Source organism: Colias croceus, chromosome 3 (genome assembly GCF_905220415.1).
Source record: "Colias croceus chromosome 3, ilColCroc2.1".
Classification (NCBI taxonomy): Eukaryota; Metazoa; Arthropoda; class Insecta; order Lepidoptera; family Pieridae; genus Colias; species Colias croceus.
In genome coordinates, this window is record NC_059539.1 from 10391653 (window position 1) to 10411181 (window position 19529).

General features: G+C 31.8%; 3 protein-coding genes across 8 annotated transcripts in view; 2 read left to right on the plus strand and 1 right to left on the minus strand.

The window, feature by feature from the left end:
* The window catches only part of LOC123705916 (calcium/calmodulin-dependent 3',5'-cyclic nucleotide phosphodiesterase 1-like), a 338062-nt gene that overhangs the window by 115109 nt on the left and 203424 nt on the right, over positions 1–19529 (minus strand). The window lies entirely within an intron of this gene.
* On the plus strand, positions 654–6649 carry LOC123705917 (maltase 2-like). The gene is made up of 10 exons (XM_045655018.1): positions 654–897; positions 1478–1657; positions 2762–2919; positions 3662–3787; positions 4099–4554; positions 4638–4745; positions 5053–5203; positions 5387–5582; positions 5889–6026; positions 6549–6649. The coding sequence occupies exons 1-10, from the start codon at positions 735–737 to the stop codon at positions 6613–6615; spliced, it is 1743 nt and encodes a 580-aa protein (XP_045510974.1). The 5' UTR covers positions 654–734; the 3' UTR covers positions 6616–6649.
* Positions 11038–17006, plus strand: LOC123705920 (maltase A1-like). Its single transcript, XM_045655021.1, has 10 exons — positions 11038–11085; positions 12524–12675; positions 12892–13071; positions 13171–13328; positions 13410–13991; positions 14069–14176; positions 14254–14404; positions 14499–14694; positions 16307–16444; positions 16921–17006. Exons 2-10 carry the CDS (start codon positions 12639–12641, stop codon positions 16988–16990), a joined length of 1620 nt encoding a protein of 539 aa, XP_045510977.1. The 5' UTR covers positions 11038–11085; positions 12524–12638; the 3' UTR covers positions 16991–17006.

Sequence of the window (19529 nt, forward strand, 5' to 3'; positions counted from 1 at the left end):
AATTGAAATCGAAAATTGATAAGTTTCTGAAGTGTCTTTCTCTTTATCATTTATTATCTATTATATGCATACTTAATGATCAGTTTGATTGATATTAGGTAGTTATAATAACTACCTACTTTTTACTAATAAGCTGCTAGACTCGGTACCAGTCGATATATAATTTGAATAAAAAAATTTACCTAATCTAGACAGAGAAAAATCTAAAAAAGCTAAAATCTTTATAATCCATTTAACGGTTCTTGATTTACAAATGTAAATAACATGAATTGTTCTACAATTTGTATTGTAAAATGCATATAGAGTCACTCTGGAGTCTGGATATTACGCTAAGCCCTGCGAAAGAAGGCGGGCTAGGTTTTTCGATGTATGTAGAGGTATAATATGCAGCTGAAACCGCTCAAACTGAGGTGTCGATGTAACCATCAGAACTGTAATAGTGGCATAGGCTAGAAGAGTTTTTTATAATAATAATAAATCTTGTTAAGAAATCAAAACACCCATGCAAATGACTTTAAACAAGTTTGTTTGTTACACAATGCTATCAGGATTCTTCTCAATCTCAAGTAGCCAGATAAATACCGTTTATATTATCTAATCTTTAAGAGTTGACAAAGATAAATATTCATAGTATAAATTTGAAAAGAATCTGCCATCGTCTTAACCACGGGGGGGCGTTGCATCGTGCACACAAATTTAAATATTATTTTGCATGCATTAAACAGAAATTAAAAATGAAAGTGGCAATAATTTTGTCACTTTTTATAGTGCTCTGTAGTGGGCATATAATAAAGCAAGAGGAGAGGGAGTTAGAATGGTGGGAGACGACAATTTTCTATCAAATATACCCGCGTTCGTTTGTGGACAGCGACGGCGATGGAATCGGTGATCTAAAAGGTAAATACTTAATTATTTTATATAAAAAATTTAACCACCTTTAAATTATCAGAACCAAATTTAAAAGGGAAATAGTCTTTGGTTTATTTAGACAAATGAAATGTTATTTCTTGCCATCCTTCAGCTAAAGCAACTAAATTGGAGAAAGCAATGTCTAGTATTTACTAAAAGGTATTGTTTAACCAGTTTCAGTTAGTTTCATGTTTCATTTCTATTCACAATAGGATCAGAAACAATATCACATGTCAAACTAATTGAAGTAGGCTTTGAAATAAATTCTGACAAAATGTTTTGACTTTGGTTTACATTCGAATATTACATAACAATGTAGAACAAAACAATGTATTATTCAAACAAAATTACTTTTATTAAAATAATACAATACAAGAAGTACTTACTTTTTAAACCACGATATATAAGACTATGCTAATCCTATAAAGATTTATATTTGCTTGTTTGTACCACATGTGCTCTTAAAAGTTCGAAAACAATTTTTTCAAGTTTTTCCTAAGTGTCCTAGAGTATATTCTTTGTTATATTATGCATTTCATGCCAGTTTAATAAAAAAAATTGACTACAGGTATAACATCAAAACTAGAATACATAAAAGAAATCGGTGCCGGTGCTATCTGGCTATCACCAATCTTCCAATCACCGATGTATGACTTTGGTTACGATATTTCGGATTTCTACGCCATTCAGGATGAATACGGAACTATGGAGGACTTTGATGAACTACTCAATAGCGCTAATGAACTGGGTATGTATTCAATATTAATTCTTACGATGTAAGTAAATAGGGTATAGTTTTGAATGACGAGATAGGTAATCCCAAATCATAGTTAAATAGGTAATCAATAGTAGTTCTTATGTATCAAATGATTAGGGTATAGATTAACACGACAAGAAAAGTAACATACATTATTGAAAAACATGTAAAGAAACAGCGCAGAGAACATTTCAAAAGATTTGATATTAGTAGTCAACAACTACCTAACTGCTTTAACTATTATATACATAATATATAGTAAAGCATTAGTATAACTTTGCATATATTATTTGAAATCTTAATAATAATTATCTCTTGCTTATAAGGTACGTATCTCAAAAGAATAACTTCACCATAAACCTTTAAAATAATAAACACACCTTTAAAATAATAAAGTATTTGAAGGTGAAGGTTAAATGTATGTAGGTGTAAAAACTAACAATAACATGTCTCCCCACTAAAGAGATAAATATAATCTTTTATATGATTCGGTATAAATCTGATAACAACAATTTGTATCTATACAAGTGGCTTAAGATGATTCGGAAAAGCTTTATTTTGTTTTAAAATATTATTTTGTTGCTATGCCCCTTATCTTTAGTGGATGCAATTTCTTGTAGTCTTAAAATGTTTGTTTATAGTAGAAAATTCATCATCATCACCATCATCAGCCCATTGTGTTCCCACTGCTGGGACACGGGTCTCCCGTAACGGATCAGAACGTAATCCACCACCCTGGCCAAGTGCGGGATAGCAGATGTTTCATGTCGTCGAACTTTTGATTCTTCGACATGTCGATTCATTCGCGATGTTTCCCTTCACCGTCCAAGCAGAAAACTACAAAGATAGATTCATATATATGAAGAGATCTAGTTTGAATGCTAATTAATGGCACTATTATAATAGGTATCATCACATTACAAACATCTACATGTTGTTTTGAGAACATATTTATAGTTCTTTTGTTATCATAAGGAATAACAACAAACAGAAACTATATTTTCATAATATTCACGTAAAGCCATTTTTATGTTATTGGAGAAATTCCTTTATATCCATTTACAAAATATTGTAACGGAATATTTTTCCCTCTAGGTATAAAAATTGTATTGGACTTGGTGCCGAATCACACATCAAACGAAAGCGTCTGGTTCCAAGAGGCTTTGAATGGAAGTGAGAAATATTATAACTATTTTGTGTGGGAAGACGGCGTTATAGATGAGAATGGTGTAATGCAACCTCCTAATAACTGGGTAATTAGTATTTAAAATTATCTTATTTATTACATACTATTAGTGCCGCGCGGCTTCTCACGTGATCGAATCCGCGGGAAAATTCATGTATATAGCTAATGTGTTATTCTGATGATGATAATATAAACTTTATAAATATATCAAATAAGTAAATCATTTATTTGCACCATTATATGTTACAAAAATTTAATGACCCAGGCTCCTAATATACTTAGTTGTAAACTGTTTTTCAGGAGCCTGTGTTCACACTAATTTATTATCACTGTTACAATGGCGTATACACGAATTTATTCAGCTTATTAGACATAATTTATTATAATATTATTGGTTAATTAGTTTTATTACTGCAAAGTTTCATCAAAATCCATCGAGTAGGTTTTTTTGTGAAAGAGTGACATTTATCACTTACATCCATCAATCCTAACAAACTTTCAGATTTATAAAATTGTAGAATATAATATATCGTATCGCCAAACTTGATATTTTATTTCCAAGCCACCGGCAACGTTAGTAACTGTAGAGTGTAGGTTAAAATCGAGGAAGTAAAATTTTCAGAGCGACGCGATTCACTCATTCATAAAGAATATATTTTGTGTGCGATTTTTAGTAAAATTCACGGTGCCAATTTTTAGTATGTTTTTATTTTAGTTTTGGATATTTCATAAAAAAGAATATCGCATACCGTTACGGCAAAATCAATCTAATGGAGTATTAGTTTGTATCATATTGTTATTTTTTTCAGAAAAGTCATTTCCGTGGTAGTGCTTGGGAATACAGGGAGGAAGTTGGCAAATATTACCTCCATCAGTTCGTTGTTGGACAGCCGGATTTGAACTACCGTAACCCAGATGTCGTCGAAGAGATGAAGGTTTGTAACGAATATTTGGCATAAATATAAAATCAGCTCCATAGATTTTTGCTCCTTCTTGTTACAAAAGTTACAACGAAGTTTCGAAGTATTGAGTTATTAGTGCGAAGTACGTAGCGCCTACACGTTTGCAGGTATACCATTACGTATAATTATTTGAAACTTAGACAGACTTTGGGACACATTTCTTAGAATCTTTGAAATCTTCGAAATATAACTTGATGGTTTCAGTCTTTCCAATTATATTCAAAAATAGAAGCATGAATTGCGTTTTAAAGGTCAAAGTACAACAAGCGATTATTTATTTTCAGGACATAATCCGATTCTGGTTAAATAAAGGGGTCGCAGGATTCAGAGTGGACGCCGTTAATTGTTTGTTTGAGGTAGATAAAGAACTTTATGGAGGTAGATACCCTGACGAACCTTATTCAGGACGAACTGATGTAGATAGTGAATCCCATGACTACTTGGCTCACATATATACTAAAGACCAAAATGAAACGTACTACATGGTGTATGATTGGAGAGATGTGTTTGAAGAAGTATCTCAGCAAGATGGATTATCCAGGGTTATGATGACTGAAGTATACGCATCCATACAAGACGTCGTTAAGTATTTTGGTGAAGGAGATAGAATTGGTGCACAGATGCCTTTCAATTTTGATCTGATTACTGATGTGGATGCGTCATCCTCTGCCGCTGATATGAAGAGAGCTATCGATAAATTTATCACATACAAGCCTGTTGATAAGGATCCTAACTGGGTGGTAGGTATTAGAATAGAACGAGATGGTTTAAAAAAATAATTTAACTGTTATAAGGATTACTACATTATTGTCTTTCCTTTTAGGTCGGAAACCACGATAATAGCAGAATGGCTACTAGATACGGACCTACCTTGGTTGACGGAATAAATATGATTGTTTTGCTACTTCCTGGAGTTGGAGTTACATACATGGTGAATATTTGATATTCGTTTTAGAATTGGCATTTGCATTTTCCGTGCTGATAAATAGTTTCCAACTGAAGTTAGGGAGACCTTGAGGCATTTATCATTCGGCGTTAAACATCTTCAAACTTTCGGGTTCACTTGAATGTGTCGGCACAAGTGATTAGTATGAGTTAGCTAATACGATGAGTTCAGATATATTTCAAACTGTTAATTTTCAATCAAATGTAAGATTTTAGTAATAGCCACTTATAAAATATCATAATATCTCCTCAAATTATTAATTTTACGATAATAATTTGTTAATATGTATCAGGGTGAAGAAATAGGTTTAGTTGATGGTTACGTTAGCTGGGAAGATACAGTGGACCCATCTGGCTGCAACACCAACGATCCTATCAATTATGCCAAGTCATCCAGAGATCCTGAAAGAACACCATTCCAGTGGAATGCTGAAAAGAACGCAGGTAACAGACTACTCTTTATTTTCTATAATGAGTTTGCACGTGTTTTCTATAAAAAATCCAAAGAAGTAGTAAATAATACAATTAATTCTGAGTTTAAATTAATAATGTAAATTTTAAAATTTCTAATCAGGCAATCCACGAAAAATTAAATCTTGACTGAACATTTTACAATATTTGTTACAGGGTTCTCTACTGCTGACAAAACATGGCTACCCGTCGCTGAAGGTTATGAAACTTTGAACGTTGAAGCCCAAAAAGCAGCTGACCGGTCAAATCTAAAGGTCTATCAAGCTCTAGCTGATTTGAGACAAGAAAAAGTATTCCGTTACGGCCGATATGACTCTTTGGCTTTGAATAAGGACGTTTTCGCTTTCCGAAGGTATTGTTTTTGAAGGAAAAATAAAATGTACTTAAAAATGGGTCAGAGATTTTGACGAATACCTGTCGCACGATAAATGTTATTGAAGACCATTAATATTAATTAATTACACTCATTGGTAATCAATATACAATATACCGATAATTTTTAAAACCTCCTCCTCCAATTTCATAATCATATGGGTACTGCTAAATAAAAGAAAGAAACAACCACCTTTGTCATACATCAAAACGTATGATTAATAATACAATGTTTCGTTTATATCCTTTTAACGACTGCATAATGATTAAAGTTTAAACTTTGCAGGTGGTATAATGGAGAAACTTTCATCGTCGTCGTGAACATGAGAGACACTGAACAAGAAGTGGACTTAACCTACTTTGAAAACGTTGTAGGCACCGCTAGTGTTGTTATTAGGAGCGTGCTATCACCTAAGAATGAAGGGTAAGTAGTTTGTCATGCAACAACTTATATTTCCCAAGTATGATGAAAACGTTTCTTAGTTTTCAAAAGTTAGAAGCAAATATGTTTCTTTCGATACGAGATATTTCATTTACCTATATATATTATCGTAGGGATGCTTTGCTACTTTGACGCTATACGTAATATATTAATACTAACGGCTTAGCGGCTTCGCCCGCTTTCTCTAAAACGATTTGAGATTTAAACTATCCTATCTCTCAAGTTGGATTGAACTGCACATGGTGTGCAAATTTTATTATAATCGGTTAAGTGGTTTAGGAGTCCATTGAGGACAAACATTGTGACACGAGATTTATATATATTAAGAGATAGATATGCCTGTTGCATCATCCTATTAACAGAAAAAACTCTGTACAATATCTCTATTATGAAATGTTTCTATAACTAATCAATACGATCATAACTATAAGATAATTACAATGCTTTTTCCGAATTTTACCTCTGTTGTTCTGTTGCTAATGGTTACATAATTTTCTATTTCAGGGATGTTTTCAACGTGGATAGCTTACCTGTTGTCGGCTATGAAGGAATTGTACTCAAACTGGTGTAAACCCACAGAAAAATTAATAAATCATATAATCACAGTAATCGTATTTTATTTGAAATACCAAGCTAGTTCCTTAATATACCAATATTCATCTACACTAATATTATAAAGAGGAAAACTCTGTTTGTTTGTTTGATTGTAATGAATAGGCTCATAAACTACTGGACTAGGTTTTATCCAGGAAATCCCACGGGAACGGGAACTATGCGGGTTTTTCTTTGAAAACGCGGGCGAAGCCGCAGGCGGAAAGCTGGTACTTGATATTCGTAATGCGAAAGTAACGCTGTCTGTCTGTCTGTTACTCAATCACGCCTTAACCACTGAACCAATTTGCATGAAATTTGGTATGGAGATATTTTGATACCCGAGAAAGGACATCGGATAGGTTTTATCACGGAAATCTCACGGGAACGGGTACTATGCGGGTTTTTCTTTGACTGCTCGGGCGATGCCGCGGGTGGAAAGCTAGTACAAAATAATCATGAAAAACGGTGTTAATGTTCTTCAAAATTCTAAAATAATTAATGGTAGGGTTAATGTACCATATCAGTAATTAATACTATCCGATAATTAATTGCTACAATTAAAATTTTAATCACACCAATATGAATTAACGCATTACCATTGAATGAGTGATTAATATGAACGTTTTATCCTTATCAATAATTTTGTATGATTAATGGATTTGAGAGAAAGTGACGATCATAAATAAACATTTATTTTTATCCAATAACTTAACAAATTCGGGGCTCTTAAGAAAATAAAAACAGTTTTTCAGGAGTCTGTGTACTCACTTTACAATTATACTGCTATTAAATGCAGACAATAGATATATCAGAAACATATTATACTAGCTTTCCTCCCGCTGTTTCGCCCGCGTTTTCAAAGAAAAACCCACATAGTTCCCGTGGGATTTCCGGGATAAAACCTATCCTATGTGTTAATCCAAGATACTCTCTATATTTGTGCTAAATTTCATTGTAATCGGTCCAGTAGTTTATGCGTGAAAACCATACATACATACATAATTACAAACCTTTCCTCTTTATAATATTAGTATAGATTAAACCAACTTATTGTTCAATACTGTATGATTATACTGTTCTTGTTGGGAAATGCGAAGTTATTCTGTAATAACTGATCTGTATCTAACTTTAATAATGCCAAGTAAAGATCAAAAGGAATATACCGACTTAATATATTTATCATATTCTTAAATACACGACGTGTATTTAAATAAAAATAATCCTTACAGCCAGCATTTTCGTTTATAGCTTTCATAAAACATATTGTAACAAAATATGAAACCATTAGGAACATGAATGAAGACAGCGAGGGAACAGCTATGATTAGTGTAACATGGGTGTAAAGGAAAAACTCTCGAAGGATATGTATTAAGGGAAAGACACCGAGGGGCTCAAATGGTAAAGCTATTCAACAATAAATCAATAATTTTTATATGTTTTACCAATTTATTCAGTGTTCATCGATTATAATAAACTTACTCAAACATTCAACTAGACTTTTAAGCTATTGCATAGCTTCTATCGCGGGCTTTGAGCGCGGGGACCGAATCGAGAAATTCCGTAACGAAAAACCTCACGCTCCCCACTCCGACGGGCGGAGGTGTGGCTTGAAGGCAAAGCATGCAATAGCTTTACCGCAGCAGTCCCCGAGTGCCACACGTTGTTTTTTATAGAAGCGCTTTTAAATTTACTCCAGTCAGTCAAGACAATCAATTCACAATAATTCCAAAAGTTTTCAAACTTCGGTCAAGTGAATGGTACATTGGGGCGACAATAAATCTCATTTTGCAACCTTGTCCGCAGTCCGGAACTGCAATTAAATTATTTTTTGCTGTATGGTCGTGAAAAAAATTCCAAAAGTTCTGAAAACTTGGGGATGTTTTCGATATAATATTTCATATCACGTATTAAATTTGCAACCAATCTCAGTGTACGTAACATTGTTAAAATTGCAATTAAATTATTTTTTGTTGTATGGTTCACTTGACCGAAGTTTGAAAACTTTTGGAATAATTGTTAAATTTTCGATTTCGGGTTTCGATTCTAACTGATGTAATTGACTTATTACGTTATACGGTAATTATAACATTTTGTACATAATATTATCCTTCTAATATTATAAATGCGAAAGTTTTGGAGGATGTGTGTGTGTGTTTGTTACTCTTTAACAACGTTTCACTGAACCGATTATAATGAATTTTAGCACACATATTAGTTATACTTGGATTAACATATAGGATAGGTTTCATCCCGGAAATCCCACGGGAACGGGAACTATTCGGGTTGTTCTTTCAAAACGCGGGCGAAGCCGCAGGCGGAAAGCTAGTGTTTAATAAAATGAATACATTGAAGACAATATCGGTTGTATAACATTAAGAATTACGAAATTAGAAAATATTATCCTTTGTAGTGTAAATATATTATATATATTAAATTATATATATTATATATATTATATATATTAAATATATTATATATTATATATATTATATCCATAATGTATTATCATAGTGGATAAGAAAATGGAATATAAATAGATACATGGTAAAATATGGTAGATTCAAAGGGTTGAAATCCAATTGATCAGGTACATTATTAGTATTATTGCATTAAGTTGAATGCATTTATTGTTTCGTATCCCGTCTTAATCAATAAATATCTAATAATTAAATAACATCCGATGCAAGAAGATTCAAAAATACAATCATAGGGCTATACACGTCCTATACTGCTTCCAGTTCATCTCCTATTTTAAGCGATTGTAAAATTTCAGAGTTCCTCACTACAAATAGGTGGCTTACAATATCTGACAGTTATAAAGATAAACGTACAGAGAGTTTCTAGCTCGATATCAATAAATTTTTATCCAATATGCGAAAACCCCCGTTTAGAGGAAAATATGAATCCGTAGTTAATGCAGATACAGAAGGTACGATAAGCAAGGCGGCACGAGAGGGATTTAAAAATACCCCGCTCGCTATTTTCCTGGTTAATATGAATAGATTTATCATTGAAATTTAATGCTGTTACTGGAACAAATGGTTTGTGTGAAAAATGCTGTTTTTAACCGACTTCAAAAAAAGGAGGAGGTTATCGATTCGGCCGGTATGTTTTTTTTTTTTTATGTATGTACACCGATTACTCCGAGGTTTCTGAACCGATTTACGTGATTCTTTTTTTGTTCGATGCGGGATGGTGTCGAATTGGTACCATAAAAATTTTATTCGGATAGGCCCAGTAGTTTTTATTTTATGAGCATTTTTGTCTGTATTTGTAAATGTTGCAAGTTTGAAGTCGGTTGTTTTTAACGTAGTTATCACTTGTGTTTCTACCTTGTTACATTGTTATAAGAATATTTTCTTTACTATTATTAATTGGTAATGTCTAGGAAACTTAAATATTGTTTTCAGGGTATTAAACGCAATACTATAATACACTAGCCAATGTATAGGTGTAGTTTTGAAGATGGCAAGAAAGAAATAATAACATTGCGTTTCTTCTGTTTTTGTTTTCGCAACAATAATATATAGGCATACGTACATTAACTTTGAAATGAATATTAAATGAGCACTAAACCTTTCTTTTTCGCTCCGTTAAAATGCTATAAATCAAATCCAAAAAGTCTATGATAAGGAGTATAAAATTCCATGTCCTATTCAGATGCAGCGGCCTGTGAAAAACTTAAATAACTAAAGTGCCTTAAAACCTATACTCAAGTTCTTTTATCTCTATAAACTAAACCAACCACCTTATGCCAAATATTTACTTTCGAATTAAACACTAAAAATAGAAATAAAACGAATACAGTTTAAACAGAAATGAACGTCCAATAGATATAGCAAGGGACAGATTAAAAATTATTAATATCTAAAACTAGATTAATCTTCGCTAGCCGGCGGGTCTGAGATGAGATCTCGAGTTAAACGACTACCTGGGATTGCAAGCGTGGGCGGTATTACATCCTGCTTTTAATTATTATCTGGACGATCAGCTGCTCTTGAAGCTCTCATCTTAGGACCTGTATTATGATATAAATATGTTTTTGAACGTGTTTATATGTATAAATTTATAAAGTGTTTATATGTGTTTAATTTTCAGATTGTTATAATTTTTCGCATGTTGTCTTGTTAAGTTTCCTATCTATATTGGCTGTGAATTTACTTACTACTTTAAAAAAATATCTCTATTTTAATTAAAATGAAAAATAAGAGTATTATGAGATTAATAAACGATCCACAATTATTACAGTGAAATGTTAATTTTCGAAAATACCTGGAACGAAATTTTAATTTGCAAATATGTCGTAGACAATTACAATTCGTCAAATAAATAGCATTTTACTTTTTCGATACGGCTATAGAGCATAAAGTAAATAGATCATGTAGTTTTTTTTCCTTGTTTCACAAACTAATAAGTTTGGATACGTCTTAACTGAAAGTTTGGTAAGGTAAGGTTTATATCTCTACTATATCTAAGTTAAATTAATATTATTTTGATGTGTTTACTAAAACGCAGTAAGTAGGTAGGTAGATGTTTTTCATAAGAAATTAAATTGTACAGGCAATATTTTAGAATCGTAAAAAATATATTATAGCAAAGATTTAAAAGAATATATAATATTCCATAGTTTCGGCTTAAAATTGCACGTGATTTAAAGAACGAAAAATGTTCAAGCTTCCAGAGCTATAAAACTGCACAATAGAACTATATCATCGGATGCAATTCATTTTAATACAAACAACGCTTGTGTCAGATTGTAGTCTACAACAATATTTATTTTTAGCCGTAAAATAATGGGAAATGAGACACCAAAAATGAATCTTTCAATTCTATTATTCAACTACTGCTTTCTTATTTTCCGATCAATTTTTTGATCATTGCGATGTAATATGTTATGATGTATATTAATCGTATTATTAGCTGTCTGCTTCAGCTTCGCCCGTGATACATGTTTAAGTCTTCTGTCCATAAGAACCATGCTCGTGCTTCAAGGAATATGATTAAAAAAATAATTAACAAAATCGGTTCAGCTGTTGTCGAGTTGTGCGCTTAGCAACACATTTGGCGATTAATTTTTATTATAAAGTTTTACATTATTGTCATATCATAGTACCTTCTGTAAAAGTACAACATTGTTCTTATATTTTCAGAAACATTTACCACCTTTTATATCTTTATTAAATTAAATAGATTGACTGTGACGGAAAATTTCATTTTTACCCGTCAAAAAACGAAGGTTGTTTGCTTTCAGCAAAATATACACTGTTGAAAGAAATACCCGTTACAAATTTTGAGCTACTGAAAATTACAATAAATATTTACGTAAACCCAAATTTTGCTTTTTCAAGACATCTGATTTTTAATTAAAAGAACGTCCTACGTAGCAAACCATTAATCTTGTTAAATTAACTCTTCCCTTTGTTTCGAAATCCTAAAAACAATGCCTAATCGCTTTTCCAATCCCGTTACAAAATTAGTTTTTTATCATCTTGTCTTAAACCGCTCCATCATCTTTAGTAAGCTTGGCAAAATAAATTTGTTGAAAACATAAAAATATCAGCATTTAGAAAATTTACTCGTACTTTATTGGAGATAATAATGGTTTGCTAAAAACGGTATTTCGAGTGCTTTATCTTATTATGAAATCCTTGCTTATCTTAACTTGTATATAAAAAGAGTAAAATGAAAGAAAAATATAGCACTTGCTCATGATCACAATGAGGTAAGTTTATATTATTTACGAAAATTCATTAATAATAACTGTTTAAGTTAAAATAAATAAAAGTTAAATACATTTAAATGAAAACAATAATATTCTTTTTAAGAAATTTTCATGAATTCAAATGCAATTTATTACGTTTAAACTAATTTTACGCCTCTTATAGGTTCAAATCGCTCTTGCTACTGCCGGCGCTATGTTTGCTAGCAAATGCGTCGAACGAACGTGAACTTGAATGGTGGGAAACCACCATCTTCTACCAAATATACCCGAGATCATTCATGGACAGTGATGGTGATGGAATCGGAGATTTAAAAGGTAAATTTCGTTTATCATACAACTACGAACAATAATTTATATATATTATAAACTATAATATCAATGAGAAAGAACATTTTTTAAGACGATTTCATTGTCATGTGGAAAATTACCGTTGAGATATTAACTCAACGCGAACGTTTTCTAGTCAGTAGAAACGCATATTTATAGATGACATGAAAGGAATGTTAATAACAATATTTCAAAACATTCCAGGAATAACATCAAAGCTCGAATACCTCAAGGAATTAGGTGTGGGAGCGACATGGCTATCGCCTATGTTTAAGTCACCTATGTACGATTTTGGATACGATATAGCCGATTTCTATGATGTTCATGACGAATACGGTACTATGGAAGATTTTGAGGAATTAATGGCAAAAGCAAAAGAGTTAGGTATGAACTTTACAAACATTATTAGCAACAGTATATCACTGTTGTAGGTTTTGTTGACTTGTTCAGATACTAAAATTATTGTTATAATAATTATTTTAGATATCAAAATTGTTCTCGACTTCGTCCCAAATCATGGCAGTAATGAGAGTGTGTGGTTTGAAGAAGCTTTAAGGGGACATGAAAAGTATTTTGACTACTTCGTTTGGGAAGATGGAGTTGAGGATGCAAATGGAACTTTACATCCACCAAACAATTGGGTAAAATTTAATATTGCTTTTCGAATAACTTTAATATCACAATTTGATAACTTATTTCACATTGACGTCATTGTTTTTTAGAATAGTGTTTTCCGCAAAAGCGCTTGGGAATACAGAGAGGAGGTCGGTAAATACTACCTACATCAGTTTGTCATCGGTCAACCTGATCTTAACTACCGCAACCCTGAAGTCGTTGAAGAAATGAAAAATGTAATTAGATTCTGGCTAGAGAAAGGCGTAGCTGGTTTCAGAGTTGATGCTATTGCCCATTTGTTTGAAGTAGATAAAGAACTATACGGTGGCAAATATCCCGATGAACCGATATCAGGACAACGTCGCGATGATCCAGAACACTACGATTATTTAACCCATATTTACACTAAAGATCAGGATGAAACCTTTGATATGGTGTACCAGTGGAGAGAAGTTTTTGAGGAAATGAAAGAAAAAGATGGTCTTACGAGAGTTATGATGACTGAAGCTTATTCAGGTCCACAAGAAACAATGAGGTATTTTGGTACTGAAGATCGCGAAGGTGCTCAAATGCCTTTCAATTTTGTACTAATTTCTGACGTAAATGGCGACTCAACAGCTGCTGAAATTAAATATGCTCTTGATAAATTCCTTACATTTAAGCCAATTGATAAGCTCGCCAACTGGGTGGTAAGTTTTAGTTTATATTCTTTAAATAATGGTGATTTTTAATGTACTAATCAATTACATACAATATTATCTTAAAGGCAGGTAACCATGACAACGACAGAGTAGCATCGAGATTTAGTCCAAAATTAGTTGATGGAATCAATATGATCGTACTTCTACTACCCGGTATAGCTGTTACCTACATGGTGTGTATCAAATTATTTACTAAGTTGATAATAATATATCAGTACTCATTTATTATTACAATATTTTACAATAACAGGGTGAGGAAATCGGTATGGTAAATGGATACATTAGTTGGGAAGATACAGTTGACCCAAGTGGCTGTAATACTGATGATCCTATTAATTACTGGCAATCGTCTAGAGATCCTGAGCGTACACCATTCCAATGGAGTGCTGATAAAAATGCAGGTACGTGTAAAAAAAACTACTGAATGCTTTCTCCAGAGTACAGCAAAATATCCAGTTGTAACAGAATACGTAACCATTCAATAAATAATTCCAGGATTTTCCTCCGCTGACAAAACCTGGCTCCCAGTTGCAGACGGATACGAAGAGCTCAATGTTGAAGTACAAAGAATGTCTGAGAGATCTCACCTCAATATTTATAAAGCTCTAGCACAATTGCGAACGGAAGCTATATTCAGATACGGCAGATATGAATCCGTGGCATTTAACTCTGATGTATTTGCTTTCCGAAGGTGAGATACATTTAAAAGATTAATCGTTGCATAAAAGTGCTTGGAAACAACTGGTGTTCGATATTTTGTCGAAACAAATGCATAGATTTATCACCTACATTTAATATCGCTTTTAGAATTGATGTGTTTTCAAGCAATTAAGTTTTTGATGTTTGCATGTTCTGGGAAAACAATTTACTTTAAATTTTTCTACCATGATAATTGTGCAAGATAACTTCTTTTTAACTACACTAAATTTAAATCAGTAGCATGAATACCAAACATGATTAATTGGGCCAAACTATTTTTATATGTAAATCAATCAAATTAAGACCACCTATCGATTTAAATAACCGTCGGCGTTCAAATATACACGCGATCTTATCAAAACAACTTAATCCGTCATAACACGATATTGTGAACACTTCAAATGTCAGATTATAATGACATGTCAGCAACAGCTAAGTGCTTGACATTTGTATGAAACGCCGGATTACTCAATTTGCGCTTGTAACATATCAGACAAAATAAACAGACCAATCGCGAATGCTTAATTATATTAGTGCAGAAGGATTGCTACAGTTTGGTTACTGGGTTACATGTCTGATAATCTATGTCATAAAATTTGACGTTATTAATTATAAAGCGTATATTAAGTGTAACCCAAATAAGTATCGAAGCCAACATGGGATCGATAAGGACTTTTGGCAATTTATTTGTTAACCCAAGACCATTTTTTATGTTTCTGTTATAATTATCAAAAATTTTCCAATGCTTGATGCATTGGAAAATTAAAATTGCACACACTTCAAAATATTATCACAAGAAATAATCCCTATAGAGCGCATCTCTTTTTGAAATTTTCAACATTATCATTGACAGTTAAAGCACTCATCCTTAATCATTATCTATGATGTTTATTATCAATTCTTAAACGCTATCCACAATTCCTTGCAACACTTAACGTGCCCTCGAGTTACAACAAATTTATATACAATTTTGCAGTTATCTCATCAGACAAGGGTCTTATTTAGTGGGACATATTTATGTGAATTTGTCGTTTAGAGTCTGGTGTAACGAGGGTCATGATTAGATAGGTCATTAGGTGGAATAAATTTAATTCATTACCTCACACATTGTTTTCTAGTTAGGCGTTGTGGAAAATAATCTTAACTTTTATTCTGGATATAAAACTCGCAGGTCGGCAATGTTTCTGAAGAATAAGATATTTTAAAAGTTTTGGAACTGAAATTCATTTATTTATTCATTCAACAAGGTTTCTTGGAATCATATAATTGTACAATGATTAGGTACCAAGAGTTTGGAAGGCAATTAATCTTTGAAAAGAGAATAATTAATTAAAATGTAATCTACGCTAATTTTACATGCAACAGCTTTCTCGTTTTTTCTTTATACTTATTTTAGAAATTAGAATGGTCGTAGTTTATAAACTGTACAACTAAATAACAAGTTAAGAACAAAAGTTGAAACACACAGACATACATACAGATACAAAAAGTTTATTGTTTGTTAAATATTTAAACATTAGTGATGAAAAACTTAACAGATTAATAAGAACTAATATTTTCATACAAAGTCTTATATTATTTCTTATATATAAAATTTATTATAGATGGTACAACGGAGAGGTCTACATCATTGTAGTTAACTTCAGGGAAGATCCTCATATGATTGACTTCACATATTTTGAAAACGTTGAAGGTCATCTAGAGGTCGTAATTAGTAACATACAGTCATCAAAGAATACAGGGTAAGCTCATTTAAAACTCTTTTTCCGTTAATTTTCGTGGAAAAGTAGAAGTTACTTGATAATATTCCTTATTTTCTTGTATAAAACTTATCTGATTACAATATTGAAATATAATAATATCATCTTATGTACAAACGTTATAAGAACTTTTTGTGCAATAAAAAACTTTTCAACACTTTTAAGGTGTCACACGTTGGCAAGGGAATTACCACCTGCTTATCATAGTATTTATAATATTATGTAATAAGATAAAGTTTGGGATGAAACTTTTTAAAATGGAAGATAAGAAATGACGATGATAAAAATAATATGATAGTAGCAAGCTAGTAGCTTGACAATAATATTATAATGTTTGATATAAACTTTGCTTTTATAATTTGAAAGGAAAATTCAGTTAAGTTTTTTTGAGAAATATACCATATTCAACTAATATACCGATTAATGAACCTATTTTTAATTGTTATTTTTATTTTCAGAGATCTTTTCAAAGCTCAAAATATCACTATCGAAGGCAGCGAATCCTTAGTATTAAAATTGGTGCAATAAAGACTGAGAATCTTAATTATGTATGACAATTATATTCCAGAACGTTCCCAGTAAATTGTTAAGACTATAATGTGTTTACCTTTGACCCAGCTCCCTTTAAGTTCCCAAGAGTTGGCTTTTAAGCACAAGTGTCTAAGAATTAAACCCTCGTCTTTATGAATTATTCAAAAATGATATTGGAAGGGATGAAATTTAACTCGGAATACTTAGCTGTATTTGGAGGTGAATAAATTATTAACTATTTTGTATATTTTTAAATCAAAGATTAATTATAATTATCCCGACGTTTCGCACACTTTGCATAAAACACGTTAAAATCTTCAATTTCTAAATCTATACTAATATTATAAAGAGGAAAGGTTTGTATGTATGTGTGTATGGTTTTCACGCATAAACTACTGAACAAAACAACAAACTACAATGAAATTTAGCACACAGGGTAACTTGGATTAACACATAGGATAGGTTTTATCCCGGAAATCCCACGGGAATGGGAACTATGCGAGTTTTCCTTAGAAAACTAATAAAAAATAACAATTATAGAAACAATGCTTTATTTAAAGTTTGCAAAGTATAAGTAATAACTAATAAGTGATCAAAAATTATTTTTGCTCAAGCGAAAGACAATATTGAACATTCGTTAAACAGACTCCATTCAAGATTTCGTTGAATTTTACGTGATGGTTGATGATGTTAATTAATTATTAATTAGGTTTTTAATCATTATTATACCTACCTTAAGTATTTAGCGTGTGAAATAATTAACCCATTGAGCCCCGAGCGGCCCGATCTGACCACGACACAATAGATTTTCTATTGTGTCTGTGATTCCGGGGGCTGAGTTATGTACCTAAAGTTTGTTATTTGTGAACTTTTATTTCTTCTACTTTTTTGTACCTGATTTCTTAAATGTAAGATAGCATATCTAAGATTAGTTCCATTATTATCTATATCTATACCACAGACTAATAATAATATACTACGTCTATACTTATAATAAATCTATAGAAGGGTCAATTCTGTACATTGAACATATTGAAAAAATAAATACCAGGGGATGTTACTGGATTGATACCAAACCCAAGTGTGTGATTAAATAAATTTCTGTCTGTCTGTCTGTCTGTATGTGAAGGCATCACGTAAAAACTAACGGTTCAATTTCGATGAAACTTAGTATAATTATACCTTATCATCCTGGGCATAAAATAGGATACTTTTTATCCCGGAAAAATACGTAGAAAAAAAAAACTTAATTTTTCCCCGCGGACGGAGTCGCGGGCGGAAGCTAGTACATAATATAAATAACTTTTACAATTTTTCTCAAAGAAGAATCTTCAATAATTTAATCATAATGCAAGTTTGCACAAAATTTGATGAATTTCAAGAAATAAATTATGTAATATCGTAAATCGAAAGCAAACAACATTCATCTTTTTTATTTCAACTCTAATATAAATAATATTATCCTGCTGCAGTCAGTTAGTAATAATAAATTAAAAACATTACATTTCTATAAATTCTACGTCAATTTCAATCGAAAACTGTGTGTGTTAATGAAAATTTGACGCAATTTTACCACAATTGTGAATCTGCGAATCACGTCAGCGTCATTTAGGCAAAACTGCTAATCCACACACTACAAATTCGACGAAAATTGAACGCTTATTTTACATTCAATCAGTTAGTGACGCAGTATAAATCTATGCAGGTGTTTGATTATTAGTATTGTTTTATTTCTGAGTGATGACAATGTTGTGAATACCATACTAGGTACATAATTATCTATAGGGGATTTGTTTAAATTTTACTTTTTTAGGATGAGTAACAAGATATAAATTATTATCAATAATCATCTCTCATTGTCTAGTCTTCTGTAACGAGTTAAGTTACCTTTATTATCAGCAGAATAAATCCCTTTTTGAGGCTTAGGGTCAAGTGTGAAAGTTTTTGGCGACAGGATATGTATCCTATATTATTTTCCAATATCTGTATTGGTATTTCCAATAACTGGTATATTACGTAGGTACCTATCAAATGATAATTTTTACATCCAGACATAAAATATACATGAAGCTTTTTTATCTAATTGACAAAATTTTATACTATAGATACTAGCTCTGCTTCTGTTGGTCTTAGCGTGATGATGCCTATAGCCTATAGTCTTCCTCGATAAATGGGCTATCTAACACCTAAAGAATTTTTCAAATCAGACCAGTAGTTCCCGAGATTAGCGCGTTCAAACAAACAAACAAACTCTTCAGCTTTATAATATTAGTATAGATAATATTATGTAAACATTTTCATTCACACCATAATTTTCCTATGAATACCCGGATACAAGAACACAATAAGCAAATAAGCATTAAGTAGGTTTTTATATTTTCCACTATTGAATACTGAACCAAAATATTCAGCGGCAATAGATCTAGGTTCTTTATGTAGTGTTATCTACCATGTCAACAGATTCGCTCATAACATTTTATTATTTACAATCTAACAATAACAATTATTCTATTTAAATTTTAACAGTTGACAAGCG

Coding starts and splice junctions, on each gene's coding strand:
- LOC123705920 (XM_045655021.1), top strand. CDS start 12,639: ATGGACAGTGATGGTGATGGAATCGGAGATTTAAAAG. Junction 14,177..14,253: donor GTATAGCTGTTACCTACATG/GTGTGTATCAAA, acceptor TTACAATAACAG/GGTGAGGAAATCGGTATGGT. Junction 14,405..14,498: donor GAGTGCTGATAAAAATGCAG/GTACGTGTAAAA, acceptor AAATAATTCCAG/GATTTTCCTCCGCTGACAAA.
- LOC123705917 (XM_045655018.1), top strand. CDS start 735: ATGAAAGTGGCAATAATTTTGTCACTTTTTATAGTGCTCTGTAGTGGG. Junction 898..1,477: donor TGGAATCGGTGATCTAAAAG/GTAAATACTTAA, acceptor AATTGACTACAG/GTATAACATCAAAACTAGAA. Junction 1,658..2,761: donor CAATAGCGCTAATGAACTGG/GTATGTATTCAA, acceptor TTTTCCCTCTAG/GTATAAAAATTGTATTGGAC.